At 52.1% G+C, this 21,779-nt stretch overlaps 8 protein-coding genes across 8 annotated transcripts; 5 read left to right on the forward strand and 3 right to left on the reverse strand.

The window, feature by feature from the left end:
- Window positions 1-268: 268 nt before the first annotated feature.
- On the forward strand, window positions 269-1,569 carry LY79DRAFT_593423 (MIP family channel protein; the record flags this gene model as incomplete). Its single annotated transcript, XM_060561554.1, has 3 exons — window positions 269-579; window positions 700-1,240; window positions 1,396-1,569. 3 exons carry the CDS (start codon window positions 269-271, stop codon window positions 1,567-1,569), a joined length of 1,026 nt encoding a protein of 341 aa, XP_060409797.1.
- Window positions 1,570-1,729: 160 nt separating this feature from the next.
- LY79DRAFT_371753 (uncharacterized protein) lies at window positions 1,730-2,202 on the forward strand. Its single transcript, XM_060552833.1, has one exon. The coding sequence runs from the start codon at window positions 1,890-1,892 to the stop codon at window positions 2,154-2,156; it is 267 nt and encodes an 88-aa protein (XP_060409798.1). The 5' UTR covers window positions 1,730-1,889; the 3' UTR covers window positions 2,157-2,202.
- An 824-nt stretch (window positions 2,203-3,026) lies between these two features.
- On the reverse strand, window positions 3,027-3,605 carry LY79DRAFT_371756 (uncharacterized protein). Its single transcript, XM_060552834.1, has one exon. It carries the CDS (start codon window positions 3,520-3,522, stop codon window positions 3,070-3,072), a length of 453 nt encoding a protein of 150 aa, XP_060409799.1. The 5' UTR covers window positions 3,523-3,605; the 3' UTR covers window positions 3,027-3,069.
- Window positions 3,606-5,620: 2,015 nt separating this feature from the next.
- Window positions 5,621-7,724, forward strand: LY79DRAFT_524240 (FAD dependent oxidoreductase; the record flags this gene model as incomplete). Its single annotated transcript, XM_060555612.1, has 2 exons — window positions 5,621-6,842; window positions 6,913-7,724. 2 exons carry the CDS (start codon window positions 5,621-5,623, stop codon window positions 7,722-7,724), a joined length of 2,034 nt encoding a protein of 677 aa, XP_060409800.1.
- Window positions 7,725-11,093: 3,369 nt separating this feature from the next.
- Window positions 11,094-12,009, reverse strand: LY79DRAFT_493085 (uncharacterized protein; the record flags this gene model as incomplete). Its single annotated transcript, XM_060553328.1, has 4 exons — window positions 11,094-11,184; window positions 11,251-11,348; window positions 11,472-11,573; window positions 11,935-12,009. Coding segments are annotated over 4 exons (366 nt in total), but the record flags the coding sequence as incomplete, so codon positions are not given.
- Window positions 12,010-16,815: 4,806 nt separating this feature from the next.
- Window positions 16,816-17,543, forward strand: LY79DRAFT_524212 (family 11 glycosyl hydrolase; the record flags this gene model as incomplete). Its single annotated transcript, XM_060555609.1, has 2 exons — window positions 16,816-17,075; window positions 17,129-17,543. 2 exons carry the CDS (start codon window positions 16,816-16,818, stop codon window positions 17,541-17,543), a joined length of 675 nt encoding a protein of 224 aa, XP_060409802.1.
- Window positions 17,544-19,064: 1,521 nt separating this feature from the next.
- LY79DRAFT_566546 (aminotransferase class I and II) lies at window positions 19,065-21,087 on the forward strand. The gene is made up of 6 exons (XM_060558829.1): window positions 19,065-19,417; window positions 19,515-19,774; window positions 19,836-19,908; window positions 19,968-20,137; window positions 20,195-20,512; window positions 20,571-21,087. Exons 1-6 carry the CDS (start codon window positions 19,275-19,277, stop codon window positions 20,963-20,965), a joined length of 1,359 nt encoding a protein of 452 aa, XP_060409803.1. The 5' UTR covers window positions 19,065-19,274; the 3' UTR covers window positions 20,966-21,087.
- On the reverse strand, window positions 21,088-21,692 carry LY79DRAFT_640055 (uncharacterized protein). Its single transcript, XM_060562330.1, has 2 exons — window positions 21,502-21,692; window positions 21,088-21,430 (listed from the first exon to the last, which is right to left on the reverse strand). Exons 1-2 carry the CDS (start codon window positions 21,611-21,613, stop codon window positions 21,192-21,194), a joined length of 351 nt encoding a protein of 116 aa, XP_060409804.1. The 5' UTR covers window positions 21,614-21,692; the 3' UTR covers window positions 21,088-21,191.
- Window positions 21,693-21,779: the final 87 nt, after the last annotated feature.

Consider the following 21,779-nt stretch of genomic DNA (forward strand, 5'->3'; position numbering starts at 1 on the left):
TCCCCATGAAGCAGATCCAGACCCGGCGGATTGGTTGCAACGGTTGTCCAGCCCCGTGGGAACACCATGAGCCCGTGGGGACCATAAGAAGATCTTTCTTCCCCACGTTCTGCGATGTGAGATGTTATTTCTCGTTGCATATTTCCATCTTCACCCCGCGTTCTGCTCCCTTCACCCCCCACCCATCTCTGTCTCTCTTCATCCGCATTCTCTGCCTTTGGCCCTCTCTCGGTCCTTTTCGTTCCAAGTCTGTCTCGGTTCGGTTCTAATGGTCATCACTGTCCACACAGCGGAATCGGTGTCAGAGTCGTCGTACGTTGGCAAGCAGCATATCCCGAGTTTCAAGAACGAAATGGGAGGCGAGGAGACCCACGAGGAGCACGCCGTCAGCAGCATGCTCCCAACTCATCACGAGGAGGAGCAGCTGGCCTGGGCGCGCATCCGTGAATATTTCCAAGATGGCTTCTCCGAGTTCTTCGGAACCATGGTCCTCGTCCTCTTTGGAGACGGTGTCGTCGCCCAGGTTGTTCTGAGTAAAAGCACCAAGGGTGACTACCAGAGTATCTCCTGGGGCTGGGGGTAAGTGAAGCAAATCCCTTCAAGATGTCCACGCGGGCAGCACCGTCCTCATACGTGACTTCATCGTATGGTATAGTGTGACAGCAGGAGAGAAACTCATGGGCTGACTCTGGATTTTAGACTGGGTGTCATGCTCGGAGTCTACTGTAGCAAGAAGTCTGGCGGACATCTCAACCCGGCAGTGACGCTGGCCAACTGCGTATTCCGCGGCCACCCGTGGCGCAAGTTCCCCATCTACTTCATTGGCCAGCTCTTGGGCGCCATGGTGGCAGCCCTCATCGTGTACGGCAACTACATCAAGGCCTTCGACGCGTTCGAGGGCGGCGCTGGCATCCGCACCGTCGGGGGCCCCAACTCGACGGCCGGCGTCTTCTGCACATACCCCGCCGAGTTCATGACCCGAACGGGCATGTTCTTCTCCGAAGTTATCGCGTCCAGCATTCTCCAGTTCGTCATCTTCGCGCTCGCCGACCCCGCCAACGGAGCAGCCGGGCCCTTCATGCCCCTGGCCCTCTTCTTCCTCATTTTCGGCATCGGTGCCTGCTGGGGCTGGGAGACCGGTTACGCCATTAACCTGGCTCGTGACTTTGGCCCCCGCCTGGTTTCGTACATGCTTGGTTACGGACATGAGGTGTGGTCCGCCGGTGGATACTATTTCTGGGTAAGCAGAATTCTTCGTCATCCTGCCTCGGCCCCTCCTTTTTTTTCCTTTTTCTTTTTCTCTCTCTCTGTTTCTCGTAATGGGGCTGTTGCGTGTCGGCTGCCATGTGTGGCGAAATATCTGCCAAGTCCCGGGACTAACAAATCGGTGGATAGATCCCCATGGTTGCCCCCTTCTTCGGAACCCTTCTCGGTGGCTTTCTGTACGATGTCTTCATGTACACGGGCGAGAGCCCGATCAACAGTCCCTACTTCGGTCTCACTCGTCTCTTCCAGCCTCGCCGAGATGTGTGGTCCAACACGTACAAGAACCGCTTGGAAAAGGTGTAAAAGGGACGATGACTTATAGTGTGTCCACGTGTGTGTGATTGAGCGTTGTATACGGAGACGTGAGAATGAGAGAGCCGTCTTGGTTATCTTGACAGGACGACGATGAAGCCACGAGATCCGACTGTGTCGGTACTTGTGATGAGTGAAAACAGAAGGAAACCAGAAACAGAAACGAGGGATGATATCAAAAGTCTTTGGAAGAGTACTGTGAAAGACGAGAGAAGAAACGGGCGGCCGACTCGAATCTGGGACACGAGTCCCTGTGTAGTCGCGGAGAAAAGAAGCGGATAAAATGATCAAAGTTTTGCCCCTTATGGCGAATGAGAATACTGGTGGGGGAAAAGTACTCAAGGCGCAATTCGTTTCGTGTATTTATTTTTTATTCTTCTTTGGCTCTGCCGCCGCCCGGAGTGTCCGCCAAGTCGTGTCGAGTGTGTTTGCTCGTCTGTCCGGGTTGTTTGCCGCTGGTGCTGGGGGTACCGATATGGGCGGGATTGGCGTATCTTGTTTTTTCTTATGTGCGTTTGCATCGCACTATGTGTCTCGAGGAGGGTAATAGAGTTATCTTCCTCGCAGCTGTCATTTAAGCAAAAAATAATAAGGAAAAGAAAAATTATCATAAAGCATCAAGTTCACCAGGTTGTTCGTGCATGTCTATGTCTACGCGCGAGGACGTGGACTAGAGCTCTCGGACTCTTTCGACGTGCAACGTGAACTTACTTAAAGAAGAAGAAAAAAGATGCGCCCAGTCGACAATTAGTATATTCGTGAGGTCAGATTCCTCTAGACTTTCGAAAGCAAACCTCTTCGGAAGTGGAACGGAAAGAAAAAAAGAAAAAAAAGAAGAAAAAAAAAAGCCACTTCGCTGGAAGATTGGCACGACGCCCGAGGTGTGGGTGAGGCCCCGAAGCCTTGGGAATTCTTCCGCCGAGTTGGCGGTTTTTTCTGCGGGGGAGAGAGCAAAATGATTTTGGAGGTAGCGGTATGGCATGCCCACGCTGTCGGAATGCTTTCCTAATAACTCTAGAACAGCCAGGACGCTGCAGGGTGCAACCTGCCCGCAGTCGACGACAGTCCGGGCTTGCAGCTGGAGGTTCTCGGGATCCCGAGAGGCCAGAACACACCTAGCGGGAGGCGTCAAAGAGATAGGCTAGCAGTTTACGCGTTCGTTTTGGGAACCGCTAGAGTCGAATGGCTTGGTGAATCCACCGGCATTGCAGCAATGAGTCTGAAAGCCACCCCCGTTCAGGTTGGCGCCATCTTGGCCCTCGAAGCAAAGAATGAAGATCACTTGTGCTGGCTTCGGATGCTTAGCCATACCGCGCACCTGAACTTTTCCAATACGTGTCCAGCTGCCCCGCTCACTGACCGATGCCCCTCCTGCTCCTTCCTGCGCAATAGATCTGCGCATTGATGTTGGCAAATGATTGCCATAACACTGTGCAGGGGAGAAAGGAGTCGAGGGGCAGATTTGCAGTGGTTCTATTTGAGTGCGCCACCTCAATTTGATTCCTCCCACTTTGTGAACGCAAATTGCAAGGGGCAGCGCGAGATGTTGCGCGAGATCTGCAATGTGTGGCCGTGGCCGTGGGCGTTGCGGTGTAGTGGTGGCGGCGAACGACGACGGACAGCTGGTGTGTGTGAGGAACGGGCGGATGGGGTGCGGCTGCGGGTGCAATAACGGCGTCCGGAGCGGAGTTGCCCTCTCAGAAGGGTTACATCGAGCGGGCGCTGAGGAGAATGCCTAGAGGGGGCGGTAATAGCTGAAGGATGGAGGGCAGGTCTCCTGGGTGGTGTGTGTGTACTGTTTGCAGGTAGGCGCATGTCGTATACACTCCCGAGAGTCTGTCGAAGGAAAGCGTGGCGTCGGGTCGTCCGCCTGTTCCAGGAGCCCCAAAAACGGTCCGCGACATTGGAGAGAGAGGATGGCATCCGGTTCTTAAGATGAACCATATGCGGCCTCAGCCCCTCGAGGACCCTTCAAGCCTCCTCGGGCAAGCCTCACTTTGGGCCTCGAGGTGAAAAGTGAGGCGAGCCCCAGAATAATCAAACCCGAGGCCAGCGGGGATAAGGGTAGTTAGTGCCCAGATGGCATGGCGCGGGGTGGGCAAACATGCCACGATGGGTACTCGGGGGGAGTCCATGAGCAGATTTCAAACGCGGGCGAGTGGCCGGGCCGAGTGTACTCGCCTGTCTGTCTCTGTTGTGTGTGCGGTGCTGATTGTGTTGCTGGGTGGGTGCGCTGCATGAGCGTGCAGGATGCACGATCCAGCGGGCAGCGGTGCTCTGGTGGTGATTCTGCAGGGTGATGGTGGCAAAGGACATGACCATCCAGGCTCATAAACTGTGCCGTGCGGAGCCAAGGTGTGGTCGGGGAGATGGAGAGGATGTAACACCAAGGCGGAGCGAGGTTGAAGCCGGTGTGTGTCGTGAGCATCGAGGGGAAGGGGAGGAGGGAAGGAACAGGGACAGGGGTAAGGAGGGTTCAACGGCCATGAGGGGAAAGAAGGGGTCGTTACCAAGTCACTCTGCACTTGCCTCAGAGGCCAGTTCCTTTCCCCCAATTCTTTTTTTGGTAAGTGCAACCCTCCCCCCCCTTCCCCAATTATTTCTTCATCATTCGGTGATGAGAACCGAAGCCACCGAGTCAGGGGTATTCTCCTCTAAAACCCGAGACGAGCCCGAAAACACCACCGTCTCGGTATTGCAATACCGACATGCATGGAGGATAACCGCACTTGCGGCTCTGACTGGAAACCTGCACCACACGGATGGGATGACACTAGGCAATACCTAACGACTCTCTTTCCCCGGGGCCCCCAATCATTTCTCCATATCGATCGAGTATTGCGCCGTTACCGACATGACGAACAATGAGCGGGTCTCCTCTTCCCTGACCTGACTCTGCCTCTCTCTCTATCTGTCTCTCGTTCGTCCACCAGGTCGGACTCAGCTCGGTGCCACGTTTTCCATGTGGTCCATGATGTCAGACCCCGACCTGACAGGACGGTGATGCTGTATGTGTACGCCCAGCGACGCTTAGCTTTTTGGACCGCCCGGACAATCCGGCGTCTGGTAACGCACAAAGGAATGCAGAGCAAAGCAAGACACCGTATGTTCTGGTACCGCAGATAGCAGACAGAAATGATCAGGGCGAGAATCGATACTGCAAAGGTTGGCTGTCGTACCACGGGCGCGCCTGCGACCACGTGGGGTCGAGGTCCAATGCGATGGCGGCGTTGCTGACAGACCTTAAGTCGCACCAGAGTTTGCACTTTCTGCTCCCCAGCCCGATAAACGATGAACTGTACGGATATGGTTTCGTCTGGGTAGGTACTGGTAGGTATCTCCGTACCACCCACACACACACCCACACCCCCCTTCCGATCTACTTTTAGCCTCTTTTGCTCTCTCCTGGCTTCTTCTTTTCCCTTCTTTTGTCTCCCTCTCTCTCTCTATCACACAGTACCTATTTCGTACCCTCGCCCGATTCTCTCTACCTCCCTGTCACATTATACCACCTCCAGTAGTCTACGTTCGCCTTGCCTTGCCCCCTGCCCAACGGCAAGATTCCCTCTCGCGTGAGTTCGGGGTGTCATTCCACGAATCGAAGCGCACAGTTGCGGGTGAGGCGGCCCAGCCCGGGGTAGCTTCCTCCTTCAAACGGTACCTAGGTTGTATACCTACCAGTAACTTTTTTTTTTTTTTTTGCTCCCTCTCTTTTTGTTATTTTTTTCTTCTTTATTATCGTTCTCAGCCAGCCGCAATCGATCATTGTGCCGATCATCTCGGACCCTCTTAACCATTGAGCTTCTTCTTTTCCATTTTATCCTCCCTTCCCCTTCCTCCTCTTCTACTTCTCCAGGATCATCACCTGCGACCTCTCCAACCAAACCGACGCCGAGGAAAGAGTAGTAGCTACAGATACCCCACTCTACGTCAGGGACTGTCGACTACCTCACCACCGCCACACACGCGCCCAACCGGTATCACTCGTCCTCTTTGGGCTCGGCCTTAATCTTCCTATTGTGTGAGAAGACCAGTTTACAGCATGCCGCCCCGCTTCGCGAGCCTGAGAAGGCCCGTCGTCATCGCCGCCGCCGCCGCCACTGGTGGTGTCGTCGCCTATTCGACCTTCCTCAGCGGCCGCGGAGCTCACAGCTTCGATAAGCCGCTGGTTGAGCTCAAACGTGATAACCAAGGCAAGATCGTGCCCCCCTCATTCCCCATCGCCAAGGATCGCGCTTCTCAGCTGGCCGATCTGCGCGCCCATAGCTCCGAACCCCACGAGTATGACCTGCTCGTTATCGGGGGCGGCGCCACCGGCACTGGCATCGCCCTTGATGCCGTCACCCGCGGCTTGAAGGTCGCTCTCGTCGAGCGCGACGACTTCTCGGCCGGGACTTCGTCCAAGAGCACCAAGCTTGTCCACGGCGGTGTCCGTTACCTCGAAAAGGCCGTCTGGAACCTCGATTACTCCCAGCTTGAGCTCGTCATGGAGGCGCTTCACGAGCGCAAGACCTTCCTCAACGTTGCCCCCCACCTGTCCTCGTCTCTGCCCATTCTCCTGCCCATTCAGAAATGGTGGCAGACCCCCTACTTCTGGGCCGGCACGAAGGCCTACGATCTCCTCGCCGGTTCCCAGGGTCTCGAAAGCTCCTACTACGTCTCTACGAAGAAAGCCCTAGAGGCCTTCCCCAAGCTTCGCCGCGATAACATGGTCGGTGCTCTGGTCTACTATGACGGCCAGCACAATGACTCCCGCATGAACGTCTCTCTCGCCTTGACTGCTGCGCTCTATGGCGCAACCGTCGTCAACCACGCCGAAGTCACCTGTCTGGAAAAGAACTCGGACGGCAAGATCACCGGTGCCAAGGTCCGCGATGTCATGACTCCCGGCAGCGACTCCTTCACCGTCCGCGCCAAGGGTGTTATCAACGCGACCGGCCCCTTCGCTGACGCCATTGAGCGTATGGACAACCCCGACCGCAAACCCATTGTCGCTCCTGCTTCTGGTGCCCACATCATGCTGCCTGGTGACATCTGCCCCAACGGAATTGGTCTTCTTGACGCTGCCACCTCGGATGGTCGTGTCATTTTCGTGCTGCCCTGGCAAGGCTACACTCTGGCTGGAACTACGGACAACGCTGCTCCCGTCGAGCGTGACCCCATCGCCCGCGAGGACGACATCAAGTTCATTCTGAAGGAGGTCAACAAGCTGATGACCCCCGATGCTGCCCTTACCCGCTCTGACGTTCTCGCTGCCTGGTCTGGTAAGTCGAGTCATTTCATAATCCGATCGATGCCATACGCGTTGCAGAGAAAAGCTAACAGGCTCTCCAGGAATCCGTCCCTTGGTCAAGGATCCCAACGCGAAGAATACCGAATCCCTCGTCCGCTCCCACCTTGTTACCGTCTCCGACTCTGGCCTTCTTACATGCGCCGGCGGCAAGTGGACCACCTACCGCCAAATGGCCGAGGATGCCGTCGACGAGGCCATCGCGACCTTCAAGCTCCAGCCCAAGCCCGTTACCCTGCCTGATATCTCCGGTGCTGGGCTTCCTGCCTTCACCACCACCGGCAAGTGCATCACCGCCAATGTGCCTCTTGTCGGTGCCCACGGTTTCTCCAAGCACCTGCCTAGCCACCTTGCCTCACACTTCTCCCTCGACGCTGACGTTGCCAACCATCTGGCCCATAACTACGGCGATCGCGCCTGGTCCGTCGCTGCTGCCTCTTCTGAGCGCATCATCCCCAACTTCCCCTTTGTCGTCGGCGAGATCCGCCACGGTGTCCGCGCCGAGGCTGCCATGACTGCCACCGACCTGATCTCCCGCCGCACCCGTCTCGCCTTCCTGGATGCCGAGTCCGCCCTCCGCGCCCTGCCCCGCGTCATTGACGTCATGGCCGAGGAGCTCGGCTGGAACGAAGCCCGCAAGAAAAAGGAGTGGACCCAGACGGTCCACTTCCTCCAGTCGATGGGGTTGTCTGCCGACAAGCTCAACGTCACCCGCGAGGAGGTCCTGAGGAGCGGTGATGCCAAGTCAGGGTACGCCCCAAAAGCCCAGCTCGCCGCCTCCGCCAGCGGTTTCAAGACCGGCCTGGGTGACATGCAGGCCGGCGGTGCTTTGGCAAGAAATATCACTGAGGCATAAACTCGCATAGAGTTTTTTTTTGGTTTTTTTTTTCCCCTCCTTTCCTTCCTCCTTCCTCCCTTTTCAACGATATATATCAGCGAGAGACTCGGAGAACTTTGGCCCGGCAAAAAGCAAACAGTTGGATACTGTGAGGAGTCAATCACTCCCTGTGTTTGAATCATTTTGGGTTGATCATCGCGACCGGAGGATATCCCATATAGACGGGTATGGCGTATTAGGGGTGGGGCATTTTGAGAGTAGTGTACGATTTTTTTATTTGTTCTACCATGTTTCTTACGTGCCCGTTTACGCATGGCATTGGCGCTGGCAGTTCTCTCTCCCATATGAGAGATGATCGCGTGCGCAAGTCCACATAGATGGTGGCATCAACCATCGAAAACCCCAAGATATTACTATTCCCTACAATCTCATTAATGGCTTGTGAGCGGTGATTATGAAACCTGAATCTTGTCGGTTGCTTGACTGGAAGCCGTCGGCTGGTTGCTTGCTACGATTTTTATACATGAAGAGTTACAGACTGACCTTTATAGTGTTAAAAAGATAGGTAACGCTGGCTTAACATACTAGCGATGTAGTTGCTACACTTGTTACACAAACATAGCTAGAGAATTTAGCTAAGTCGAGTTACTTTCTCCGTTCCGTATTACCGCATATGACGCTGGTCCTTTTGCACCCACAGAATTTACATCCATGTCACAATCGTCACGGTGATGACAGCGATATGGCGGGACCACTGATAGATGCGCGGAATACTGCTGCTATCCCACGCATTAGAATGCAACCTAATCGCAACGGAACTTTGTAGTATTCACCAAACTCCTCCGCGCGGCCGCCGGCCTCACGTAAAGAACCATGACGTCTTTGACGCCTTGCTGAAAACCAATTCGGACACAACCGGAGACGACGGGGTTCGACTGAGGATGGGAGAACAAGGGCTTCACGACGATGCGGAAACCCGGGTCGAAGTGGTCACGCGGGAATAGTCAGTTTGGATTGGTATCTCCGTCCAAACTATTAAGGTACGAGCACTAATATCTCAGTTCCAAACCCGGTTCCCGTCACGTCGTGTCCCGTGTGCCAGCTGTCTGGAAATGGTTGTTAGCGGTTCGGGCAAAAGTTGATAACAGCTATTACTCACATTCACGTGGAGCTAGACAACTTCTTCTAGCTCCGCGCGGCAGGTAGCCACGTCTTCGAGCTCGCCCTTGCAGTGCTTCGCCTCAGGTGGATTCTCATATATGCATTCAGGGCAGCGTGGGTCGATAGGAGTGATAGCAGGCATGGTTGCTTGCGAGACGCTGAACTTGTAAAGTATGTATGGAGAGGGTTTAATCTATGGAATGAGATGCTGAGAGGAGGTTTAGTTTGCTTGAACTCAAGACGAAGGGAGAAAGCAATGGGTTTTTATAGATCGCATCCCTCGAGTGCGCTGACAGCCCAGGAACGGCGTCGCTGGAACGAATGAACGCGCATAGCTAGAAAGCTAGGTGAGGCAGTTGATTTGAGGCCTTTGTGGCGGTAATGGTTCGCGCCAGACAACGAAAGTTCTGAATCATGCCGCCAAGAAGGACTTTGGTTTCTACTGGAGCTGGAGTGATTTATAAATTTCGGAGGTTACACCTGCATTTGCATGCGCAGGGGTCACCTTATCCTGATGAAGGGAGTGTGGCTCTACTAGATGACTATACGCACCCTCGTCCTAGGGTTATGCCACTGTACGGAGTACTTGCTAGACCCTGTGGAATACCAAGTCCCTGCCTCTGGGCCGATCAACCTGCGTGGAATCGCTCCAAGTCTTGGCTCTCTAATATTTACAGCTTCGTTCCCACTTCAAACCCTGTTGCTGCCTGAAGGCTGCATCACTATCCCACACGGCAAACAACCGGTCCGTAACGAACCATGTTGTCAGCATGCAACGGCCAAAAAGCCGTGCAATCGGCGTCGGCCAAACGGAGGATGAGTGACTATCGTGGTAGCAGCGAAACAGAAGAGAGCAGGCGCGTGGAGGACGTTGACGCCTAGGCGGGCGAGGGTGGTGTGGTTGAGGTAGAAGAGGTTCTGGAGGGTGAGTTGTGCGCGGGGACTGGGGGTGGCAGGACGTCGGCAGCGGTGTCGGCGAGGAGGGGAAAGGGGTCGACGACGGGGGGTGGGGTGTAGGTCGGCGCGGGCTTGTAGCGCGGGGTCTGCTCGGTGAGGGGTTTCGGGTCCGGATTCTGCGGCGGCTCCGGCGGCCGGGGCTGGGATCCGCCATGGGCGGGATCTGCGCGGTGTTGAGGGAGGCTGAAGAGGCCGTCGACAGTGGCGATACTCTCGTGGAGGAGGACAAAGACGGCGGTCAGGGCAAGGAGCAGGATGCCGAGCACGACATGCAGACGGCTGTTGAGGGCCACGGTATGTGTGGACGGATGCCATGTGTATGTGAGAGAGAAAAAGAGGGAGAGGGAGAGAGAGGAGGCTTCAGGGCGGAGGGCTTCATTCAGTCAGTGTATCGCGATGCGATGTGCGGCAATCGAGGCCGGTGACGCTATTCCCTTAACTACCATACGGCTGGCTGTCCAAATCTCCTACACAAGAATGGAGATCCAAGGTTGTCGCTAACGTTCTGGCGCCCAAAGGTTGTTCGCGCTATGGCTGAAGGGACTGACGTCTAATTCAATAGTTTTTCTGCATTATCGGGTATTTTGTACCGTAATAGGAGACTGAGACGTGGTACAGGCCAGAAGTGCTGCGTATCTAGTCCTTACGTATTTTGGTATTATGTACCGGGTGAGCTGGACTGCTTATGTGGGGGGCCTAGAGCGACTATGTTCATCAATAGGTAAGCATAGAGATGGTCACATCATGCAGCTTCCTTGCTCCTGGTTGAATTGGGGCGCTCAGTAAGAGGTCTGTCTTCCATCCTGGACATAAGCTCATGACGCTAGTATGAGTAAAGCTTAGCTTACATGGGACAATTGATTGCGCAGTCGCCCGGCTTGAGTGTGCTCCGCTAGATTTTGTCAAGGGGCATGCTAATGACAAGATGGGATTGTTACCTTGGTCGTACCGGGGAGGGAGATCCGTATCCATCCATCCACCGCGTACAGGCGGTCCGTTCTTCGTCGAAGACCATCCCAAACAGACGATGGGGTCCTTCTGCCACTGCAAGTTGAAAAGCTGCCGAGCTTGAACGGTCCAGTCCTGATAGCTCTCGGTAGAGTACTGAGTGACTTTTTCATGTCTGCTGTGGTAGCCAAGTCCCAAGTTACAGAAGAGGCGTAGCGACTCGATCTGTTGGAGGGCGTTGTGGTACATGGAGATATTGGACGCCTCGAGCTTGGAATCTTGCAGCAGAGCATCCTCGATTCTTGCAATGGCCCACTGTCGCATCTCGTCGTACGCAGCCCTTTCTTCTCGCGTGAAGTCGATGGGGCAAAGCTTGTCATGCCGTCGGAGTAGGTTGATCGTGCCCTTGGGCCTACGCAGGATGAGACACGCAGACAGGTTCTTTAGCCTCTGAGCGGCCCTCTAGTCGTCCCCAGACTTCCAGAGTTGCGACAAGTCGGCGTCAAACTGCCTGGTGTCCGTGTACGGATGGATGCGGATGAACTTGACTATCGTGTCGAGGTCACTCAGGCGGTTCTGGATGGGGGTGCCAGTGACGGCCCAGCGAGACACCGCATCCAGGGCGCAAACCGCGCGAGACATCCGAGAGTTCCCGTTGCGGATGTAGTGGGCTAGGTTCCGTTAGCAGGCTATCAAAACGAACCGCGTTTGGGGAAGAGATCTCTCGCCCTCGCCCAGAATTATCCTTTTCCAACTAACTGTAAACCGGGGAGAGGTTTGCGCGTCGTATCCGGCTTTCCACTCAGTGTAAATAGTGTGGTAAGTAGTCAAAACCACGTTTACACCGTCGTGAATGATTTCATGTGTGGCCAGCCTGGATTTAGCGTGGTGTCTACGGTACCTCAACCCCCCTTCTGACACATGCCTAACAAATGGTAAGTTGACAGCTGTGTAAGATGACTGATAGACTTACTCTGAAAGTTGCTCCTCCCGTGACCATGTGACTATTGCCAGTTAGCGGCATTCTCACACTAATAGTATGTGATAACTAACGTGGCGGAGGCACGATGATTAAAGTCGCCCCTGTATATGCTCCTTCGCTGTGGTTTAGGATTATTCTCATCCCGGAGGCATCTTTCTCTTCTTTCAAGTCGGTTGCTACGAGAGCAATCATCGTCAGGGTCTTACCCAGTCCCATTGGATCTGCAATGATTCCTCCATTAAACTGCGGCGACTCTTCTTAGTCCAGGTAATTAGGATGTCACCAACTTTGCACCTGGATAAATCTTGGAAATATGCGGACCTCTTCTTGACGTAAAGCAGGACACAATCATGACTTTCATTCACTCCTCAGTTAAACTGTAAGATTATTTTTCACATATTCTTTGAGAACTGACTTGAATCGTAACGTGATTACAGATTCCTGGGGAAATCTTCTAGGAGTATGGTTATCAACGAGGATAAAACACTATCAGAGCATAGTTCAGCAACACTGGCCTGTCTTCTATCGGGAAGCCATGTCTTCAGCATCTCCTATAGCGAACAAGAGCGGCAGGAGCGAGTACTCAAATGAATACATGGCTTTCATGTTTATGCCACAGAGTATTAGACCGATTATCTGCTTTCCCGAGTGGCGACTGCAAATGAGTCTGATGAGAAATCTCATCTCATCAATCTTGCTTGCAATCTTGCTGAAAGGCTAGACGGTACCAGTGAACATTCTCAGTTAAAGGAATGCGAGAGCCAACTTGTGTATCTGGACAAGAGACTAGGTTGTCTAGCCAACTATCCTGTTCTGGTTAAGCACGTCGCCAGTTTCTTGAGAGCTAGGTCACTTAACACTTAAGTCTCGGATTTGAGAACCAGGGGGTAAGTCCAGCTTTTGATCACTTTGACAACGCCTTTGAGATAATGACCGATATAGCCAGTGATGAAAATGGCCGCACACAGCCAGACAGTTCTGGTCCAGATGTTGTCTCGTCCATACTGGTGGCATATCAACAGACCATTAGACATCTCCTCACTCAAACTCAACATGATTTTCCGGGGATATCGGCCGAAGCACTCAAGTTCTTCAACAACCAGCTTGGCCACACGGCATTTAAATGCCGACTAAAACTTGTCCCAGAGCCACATCTGGGTTTGTGTCCGAGACACACCTTATTGAGCATGAGTTCTCCCACCTCCCACAGTTCCCGTCTACATTTCCCAAATGTCAGTACCCGCCATCATGTCAGCACGGACACTACGAGTGCATGAAAAGAAACATCAGGCTCCCATACCACAACGTCAGAGAGTACGATGCAAATCGAAACGCAGTAGATCAAATACGTAGCCAATAAGTACACCAATAGTCGATATCGAGTCGGTATATACGAAATATACTTCACACTCTCCAGAAAACGCTTCTTTCACGCTAGTGCCGTATTGGCTAAATAAATTCGAATCATATCAAGCATTTCCGGAGTCATATAACCATACAGTTCCTTCGAGCCTGTATGAGCGTAACGAGATAAACGTACAGGGTCAGGAGAATTTTGAACTTCATCAGTTTGCTTCCTTCGTTAAGGGATTAAACGGAGCCGACGGATATCTATTTGAGGACCCCACCGGTTTGGGCCCTAGCGAAGACTTCTTCTCTCAAATATGTACTAGTCTGTATACTCTGACATCATAAACGCATTACTACTGCTAAATGCTGCCTAATAGAGTTGCTAAGTATCAGCCATTTGTTTAATTACCTACCTTTTGGAACAAAAAGTTCACATCCGATCTCTTTGTTTCTTTTCTGCAACATGGGATTGTGACTGGATTGGATGATCTCAAAACTACCGCGACACCTGCGCATCGGAGTATGATGGACAACATGGATCTTCCGCCTTCAGTTCTCCGCAAAATAGGGTACAGTACTTATTCCCGTATCGAAACACGGCAGTGAAAGGGCCTCGGGGAGTGGCTTGCTCATTACCCTATCAAATTTCAGATACTAGACTCCCCAGGGGCGATTTTCATGCCATATTGCCACATTCTATAGATAAAGAGCACCTTATAGCCTAACAGAGAAGGCAAAGGGAGAAAGAAATCCGTCCTGGACAGTGAATACTTTGACACAAATGACAGAGATAGTCAAATCGCTGTATTATTTGTACCAGTTGGATCAATGTTTTTGAAATGCTTTCAGTTGTGAGTAAACTTCGCTAGTGGATGCCATGACAAATTGCTTAGTTAGAAAGTCCTTAAACAGCACATGAGTAGATTCTGTGACACAAGAGCTAAACTTTCATCTGTCTCATAACTGATCATGACTTAGGTCATGAGCAAAGTTTCGTCCTCCGTTCCGATGATTCATCCGACCCGGCCGATAACCTTCTCACATGGGAACTATGTAAGACGATTCTCCCTCTTACGAATCTCACGACTCGGCCGGCTCCTTATTCTTCTACCTCATTTCCCAGCAGAATAGAATGCAGACGTGTGGCTACACTGCTGATGCTTTAGCTTATCTTTTGAGTATAGACTAGGAAAGCAGCCCTAGAGGTAGCCAATCCCCACCTGTATCATCACCACCTCTGGGCTCATGACCACTTGAAGGAAGGTATCAGATCAAACATGTTTACTAACGTGAAGAAGTACCTTACTGAAGAAGAAATTCCCAAAATCTCTTTCGTAGGTACCAGATACAAATAGCGACCCTGCATATTATGCGGAATAGGGTACATAAAGTTTATGGGGTTCTGTTGGTCGAACATGTCTCATCAATACAACCTCGGTCGCATTCTCTGCTGAGCCTGATTATTGATCTATTATAAGAATGACAAGGAAGCACCGCATGCCTTCATTACGTCTTGTGGTCACATTCTTGGGTATATGACTGATATGTGCAAGTGTAATTACAGCAGCCTCCATTTGAATTTCAATATTCGTAAATAGGGCCTTCAACTTTGAGGACTTTTGTTCCATATAAATCATCTAGTGACACTGGAGCCGATCCACCCCTCGAGTTTTGGATCAGGACTCTTAGACCGGCACCATTTTGACTTGTGGTTGCTTAACACTTTACCCAATTCCATGATTATGGAGGCGTTAAACACTTGCTAATCAAGGTTAAGAGGGTTGATCACTAGCTAACATTAGTGATGTTATAGGTCTTCGACGCCATTCTGAATACTTTGAGTAGACAAGGACATCGACGTTTACGTTGCTTCCGGAAAGCTCAGCCAAGGGGACTTTTATTAAAGCGTAATTCGGGCCACGCTAGGTCGTCCATTATGTTGAGCAAATTTATGTCTGTTCTACCTAAGCTTACTAGACTTTAGATGATGCACAGTAAAAGACAAAAGTAAAACGTGGCCGTGAGTGCTTTTGACTTTTTTGTCTGAAAAAGTCTCTTTCAACAGGGTTGTGTAAAACTATAGATTTAACCGCCTCAGTCAAGAAAAACAGTATCTCATACAGTGACTCGGGATGGCAGTTCAAAACGTCACAATCTCAATGCCTTGATGCCTCTGACATCTTGTTTCTGCGTGTACATGGCGCGAATTAGCTGACAGCAGAGTTATCAATCATCTGTTGTGTCTTGCCGAAGCCACTTGATTCTCATCCCACCTCCTGGATCCAATCTTTATGAGCCACAAACGCAATGGAGGTGCCTTCCTCCGTGTACGCAAGACAAGGATATACTATACATTGCAAGACTCAGAGCTGCTGCTCTGTAGTGAATCAGGCATAGAGCCGAACCAAATTGCATGACGTAAGAGCTCGAGCTTCCGCTCAAGTCGGCCCGTAATTCCCTTCCGCTCTTAGAACATACAGCTACCTTTCAATGAATCAGCTTGTGGAGAGATGGTGCCAGGCTTCGTATGAAAAGCAAAAATGATAGGAAGGCACACATTTATGCAAGCGGACCGGGGCTTGAGGCGCCTGCCGTCTCATCCGACACCTGTAATGCCTACCTTGCATCCGAGGCGGTCGGGTGCCACGATAACCTTGTTGATGTCCTGAGAGGGGCTGATCGGACGCATGAAACTCCAAACGCAGATAGTTCGATTAGGGGTCCTGGTCGGCGAACCAGATTGGACTGTACACTCATTTTTCTGTACCTGAATCACGACCTCTTTATATTTCAGATCAAATGACATCATCGCGACAGGATCGGAATTTTCGACGTTCGACGGGCCCGGACGAAAGCGACAACGTCCGAGGGCAGATATATGATTGGTGGACCTGGTTAGCATATTCGATCTGGCTAGTTACAAATATCATCAGAGGAGAACTAGTGCAGCTCCCCATCCAGGTGAACCACATCTTTGATACTGTCCTCAACCATTACATATAGTTAAGTTTGGTCGTGGCCGAGGTGAACATTCTTTCTGCCAACCACAACGACTGTGTCGATATTCCGGACTCCCGATACTGTAAGTCCAACAAAGTTAAGCTCAGTGTCAAACACATGAAGCTTCCCCTGAATCATAAAATTCCAGTTTTGAAGAAGTTTAAGAAGCATTCCAAGAAGATGGCAGTATCCTGGTTCATTTAGGTCATTCTACTGTTCATCGCAACTCAAGAGTGCACTCAACCAAGCCTGAGCATTAGCTGCCACACTCCACCCAGGTCCGGCAAAATCATGTTTTCGGGGACTAGTTGTTCCTATAGTGGTGTTGCACGGTGATCTTTGATAGGTTGTCGCATCCAGTCGGGGGTGACTTGCCGGTTTCAATCACTGCGGATGCATTGGCAGCGGGAGCGATGTGGCTGAGGCCCCGGAAAAGCTTGACACGATGATCTGTTTCTTGGTAGGCAGTTGTTTCACAAAGATCGTCCATAGATTGACAAGGGATGTGAACGGAACCATCCGATTGAAACGATATGAATCATCCATGTGCTAGAGAATTCTCTCTACATAGAACATATCTCAAATGTGTATAAAGGCAAGATATTCTCGCCCGGCTTCACCAGAATAAATGCCAACTCTATGAATTCATAATTGTTTCATCGAGCAGCATACGCACTTTTTGCCCGCCTTTCTCAAGCATAGACTGATACCATGGTTTCATTTACATTCACGTACTTAGCCTTCGCTGCGTCTCTCATCACCAGCGTCTTCGCTTCACCAGTTGCTGATGCCGACGCGCCCGATTTCGAGCTGGGCCCCGCAAACCTGGCCCGTCGTCAGGATTACACCCAGAACTACAAAACGGGTGGCAAGGTCAACTTCACCCCCAGTAAAAATGGATTCTCCGTGTCGTTCTCAGGCGCTCAAGACTTTGTGGTCGGCAAAGGCTGGAATACTGGTTCTAAGAACAGGTGAGACCTCGTTCTCAATGTTTCGTTCCATCTTGACTGATGGCTGTGTATAGGACTGTTAAATTCTCCGGCCAGACAAAGGCCTCGGCTGGCACTGTTCTAGTCTCACTTTACGGATGGAGCACTGACCCACTGGTGGAGTACTACGTACAGGAATACAGTAATAACGGAAAGGGCGCCGCGCAGGGCCAGAAGGTTGGATCTCTCAAGAGCGACGGGTCCGAGTACGACATCTTTAAGCACACGCAGGTCAACCAGCCCTCCATTCTGGGCACCAGGACATTCACCCAATTTATCTCCTCCCGCAAAGACACCCGGCCGGATGGCGGCACTATCACCTTCGCCAACCACGTCGCTGCCTGGGATAAGATCGGTTTGAAGCTCGGCAAGATGAGCTACCAGACCATCGCCACCGAGGGCTGGGGCAACGCCGGCGGTAATTCCAAGTACACCCTAACAAACAACTAAGGGGCTCTCAATGGCTGGTCCCTATGAAGGTGTAAGATAAAGATGTTAAAGGCTGACGGTTGGACACCAAGAGGCAAAGTTATTGTAGGCCTCGCTTAGTGGAAGCTGTAGGATGAGGTTGTGTATATCTCTAATTCTCCTGTATCTTTCTTTCTCTCTCTTTCTCGGTTCGCCTGTCTATGGTCGAGCTACTTCACCGTGTCTACATATCACATACTTCTGGCAATGCCAAAAAGAATGCACATACCTCCATGTTACATATCACAATCAAAGAAACACATTTAGCTCATTGGTCGCCCCTGAACTGTATAGTAAAGGTATTCGATTTCAAAATCATCTGAAAAAAGAAAAAAAGAAAAAAGAACTTTAACCCCAGTCAACCATTGAATGAACAAACAAGGCTCTTCCATGCGCGGTGCCTCCCCTTGCAAGTGTTTTCTCCACTTCATAGAACATGGTAAGCCTAGAGCTTTCCGCCTCGAACGGCAATAATACAGCATTTTAAATTACAGTTGCGAAAGTTTATAATGACACAGAACATCCCCCGCCCCTTCAAAACCGTATATGCGACAGTTCACAATCCATCTGCTGCGCGGAAATAGGCTTGCGCAGGTTTGTTCACATATTTGGTGTCATTGAGCACTGCCAATCATTGTTTGGTGTTGGGACATCGCGATCTAAAGTTAGGGCGATGATGGTGCCGCCTGAAGAATGGGTTAATCGATAGAGGGCAAATGCTTAGGGAGTTGTCAGTGTCAGACATAAAGTCTAACTCCGACTAGGTCGCCAGCAGTACAACGGCTGTCAGTTTGTTGGCCCAATAACAAGCTGCACCAAATTCCTCTTGGAGATGAACTGGCCATGTTAAGGGTATGATCTTTTCCATGCCAGGGATAGTGACGAGTAGCTGGAAAGACGCTTTGCGGAACTTGAGATAGCCCTCGTCTGACTTAATAATCGTTGTCTTTACCTCGATAGAGTTAACCTCGCTGGCACCTTGCTGACTGCCTACTGCCTTGGAAAGGATACTGTTCAATCCGTTTCAGATCAAGGTTAAACACTGCATTACCAGCCACATCTTACATCAACCTCTTTTGTTTTACTGCAAGTGCTTATGAATTCCTTACAAATCATCTGTAACGAAGCAGAGATTCAGTCTTTCCCTTCGTATTGCCGAGTAATGCCGGGTTTCTTAGCGACCTCACCTGGGAACACTATCCAGGGGTTTTGGCCATTAGTCTCCTGCGCTTAGAACCCCTTTACTCACGTATGCTCTGGGATTATATTTCCGGCCATTTCACTCACTACGGACTCTGTGCCGACCAGTGTCTTACTCGCTGCTGATCTTGGTATTGAGAAATCACGCCTCCAAGATGGTAAGTGATTGGGTTGAGCATCGTGGTCGGACTCGGGTTTGGTCGGATAAACCCCGGCTCGGCTCTCTATCTTTACGTAATCTTCTTGCAAATAGTCTACGAGGGACGTGCTTTTTACCCCGCCAGAAACCGCGTTGACTCGGCTCACCCCGCTGCTGAGCGAAGCACCGAACATCGGGATGACCGATTACGACGTTCTCACGCTCCAAACGAGAATGGGTCTTGACGTCCCGACAAGCAATCAGCGTCCGCCAATTTTCGGAGCTTCGCCTGGTCTTATTACGTCCCGATAGAGATTTGGCCGCGTTGACCTCCCGTGCCGCTCCGATTTCTCGTCAACCGCTCTACTACATCCATGAACTCCCTCGTCCTCCCTCTCCTCCGGTCGCGCATCACAAACAACAGCACCGCCAGAAGAGGCTTCAACTCGACCACCATGACACTCAGTAGCAAGATCAAACCCGCGGCCCGTGTTGCCGGCCGGCGGCAAGACGTATGGTGCGTGCTGAGCACCCTGATTCGGAACTGTTGTACGACAGTGCAACCGATCTGCGCGACGATAATGCATGAGCCTTTTTCTGACTGGGAGCATCAGGTCCATCATAAACGAGGCCGCTGCCGCTTCGCCCAAACAGCCCATCGTCAACATGGGCCAGGGCTTTTTCGGCTATAACCCGCCAGAGTTTATCCTCAACGCCGCGAAGCAGGCTCTGGACCGCGTTGAGTGCAATCAGTACAGCCCTACCAAGGGTCGCCCTAGGTTGAAAAAGGCGATTGCCGATGCTTACTCCCCTTACTGGGGTCGCAAGCTGGACCCTGAGACCGAGGTTACCATCACCACTGGCGCAAACGAGGGTGAGACTCAACTCGGTGGCAGCGGATATTCTTTGGTGATGACAAGCTGAACGCCCGACAGGTATGCTCAGTGCCTTTATGGCGTTCATCGAGCCTGGCGATGAGGTCATTGTCTTTGAGCCCTTCTTTGATCAGTAAGCCAGAACCCGAGGCGTCTTTGTGAGAGGAAGTAGACATGCTTACTCCTGACTAGGTATATCAGCAACATCGAGATGCCCGGCGGCAAGATTACATATGTTCCCTTGCATCCTCCTGCGGACGGTGCTACGGCAACGTCGTCCGCCGCTAGTTGGACCATCGACTTCGACGAGCTCGAGCGCGCCATCACAGCCAAGACCAAGATGATTGTCCTCAACACACCACGTCCGTCGCCAACTTCTTCCCTTGTGTTCCTTGCAGTATACTGACTCATGAATGTAGATAACCCTGTGGGCAAGGTCTTCTCCAGGGAGGAGCTCCAAAAGATCGGTGACCTCTGCGTCAAACACGAGATCATCATCCTTTCCGACGAGGTCTACGACCGCTTGTACTACGTCCCCTTCACGAGAATAGCCACGCTGTCTCCAGAGGTTGAGCGTCTTACTATCACCGTCGGTTCTGCAGGCAAAAACTTCTACGCCACAGGCTGGCGTGTCGGTTGGCTCATGGGCCCCGCCGAGCTCATTCAGCACGTCTCCGCTGCTCACACCCGTATCTGCTACTCTTCCGTGTCACCTCTACAAGAGGCATGCGCTGTTGGTATGTATCACGGTCTCTGTGCAATGACTACGGCACGAAAAGTATTAACACATGTAAGGTTTTGAGGAAGCTGAGAAGCAGGGCTTCTGGGACGAGACCATCAAGGACATGAAGGGCAAAATGGACCGCTTCAACGAGGTATGGAAGGAGCTCGGTATGCCGTACTCGGAGCCCGAAGGTGGTTACTTCGTTCTCGTCAACATGGCCAAGGTCAAGCTGCCCGACGACTACCCCTTCCCGGCCCATGTCGCCAGTCGCCCTCGCGACTTCAAGCTCGCTTGGTTCCTTATCCAGGAGGTCGGCGTCGCCGCCATCCCACCCACCGAGTTCTACACCGATCCCAACGCCCACATCGCCCAGGACTACATCCGTTTCGCTGTTTGCAAGGAGGACGAGGTGCTTGAGACGGCCAAGGAGCGCCTCCGCGGGCTGAAAAAATACATTCAGGAATAGACGTGCATCATCGCATACCAGTGAGGGAGTTATAGATAAGAGTCAGACGGCATGTACCACGCGATCTGGATACTTTTTTTGTTGTACACAGGTTGAATAGACAAAACTTTAAGCTGCAGAAACCATGTCCATTCCTTTTCACATTGCCGCCCGTTTTTACCAGCACCATGTCGTATTTGTTCTCGGTGACTCTCGTCGGGCACCACATCCACCGCTTGGAACCAACTCAATGGCCCCGTCCCCCACCGGTCGAAAGCACGCACGCGTCGCCGACGCCGCCCAGCGCACCGCCTTCAACGCAGGTGTTGACGGGGCCACAGTACGTCACGAGCAGCAGCCCGGATTTGGAAGGCACCGGCACACCGGCCGGGGCGCACCAGAAGACGGACTGGCTGATGTGGGCTTCGTCAATGGGCTGTCCGCCAGAGATCAAGGCGTCGTCTACAGCCGCGCGGTTTGTCTTGTCTGGTTTTCCTCGCCACGTCAGCTTCGATAACTTGGGACGAGGAAGGGAGGAGGGGCGCTGCGAATCGCACCGGCTCTGATGAGGCGGGAGCCGCAGTAGGTCTCGGCTGGAGTGCACAACACGGCGGCGGCCGCACCGGCGAAGGCGGCAATGGCGATTAAGAAGGCCATGAAATGAAACATTGCTTTTGTTAACTGTTCCTGAAGTTTGATTGAGGTGTAGTTGAAAGGTGCTGGTCTTGTCTGACTCCTGATGTGCGGCCGCTGGACGATGGGTCAACCAAGGGAGAGAGTCCCCCTTTGGTATCCCTTCAATCAAGGGCAAGCTTCACCCATGTTCATACCCCCG

The sequence above is a fragment of the Colletotrichum navitas genome, assembly GCF_030913465.1.
Source record: "Colletotrichum navitas strain CBS 125086 chromosome Unknown LY79scaffold_78, whole genome shotgun sequence".
Taxonomy (NCBI): domain Eukaryota; kingdom Fungi; phylum Ascomycota; class Sordariomycetes; order Glomerellales; family Glomerellaceae; genus Colletotrichum; species Colletotrichum navitas.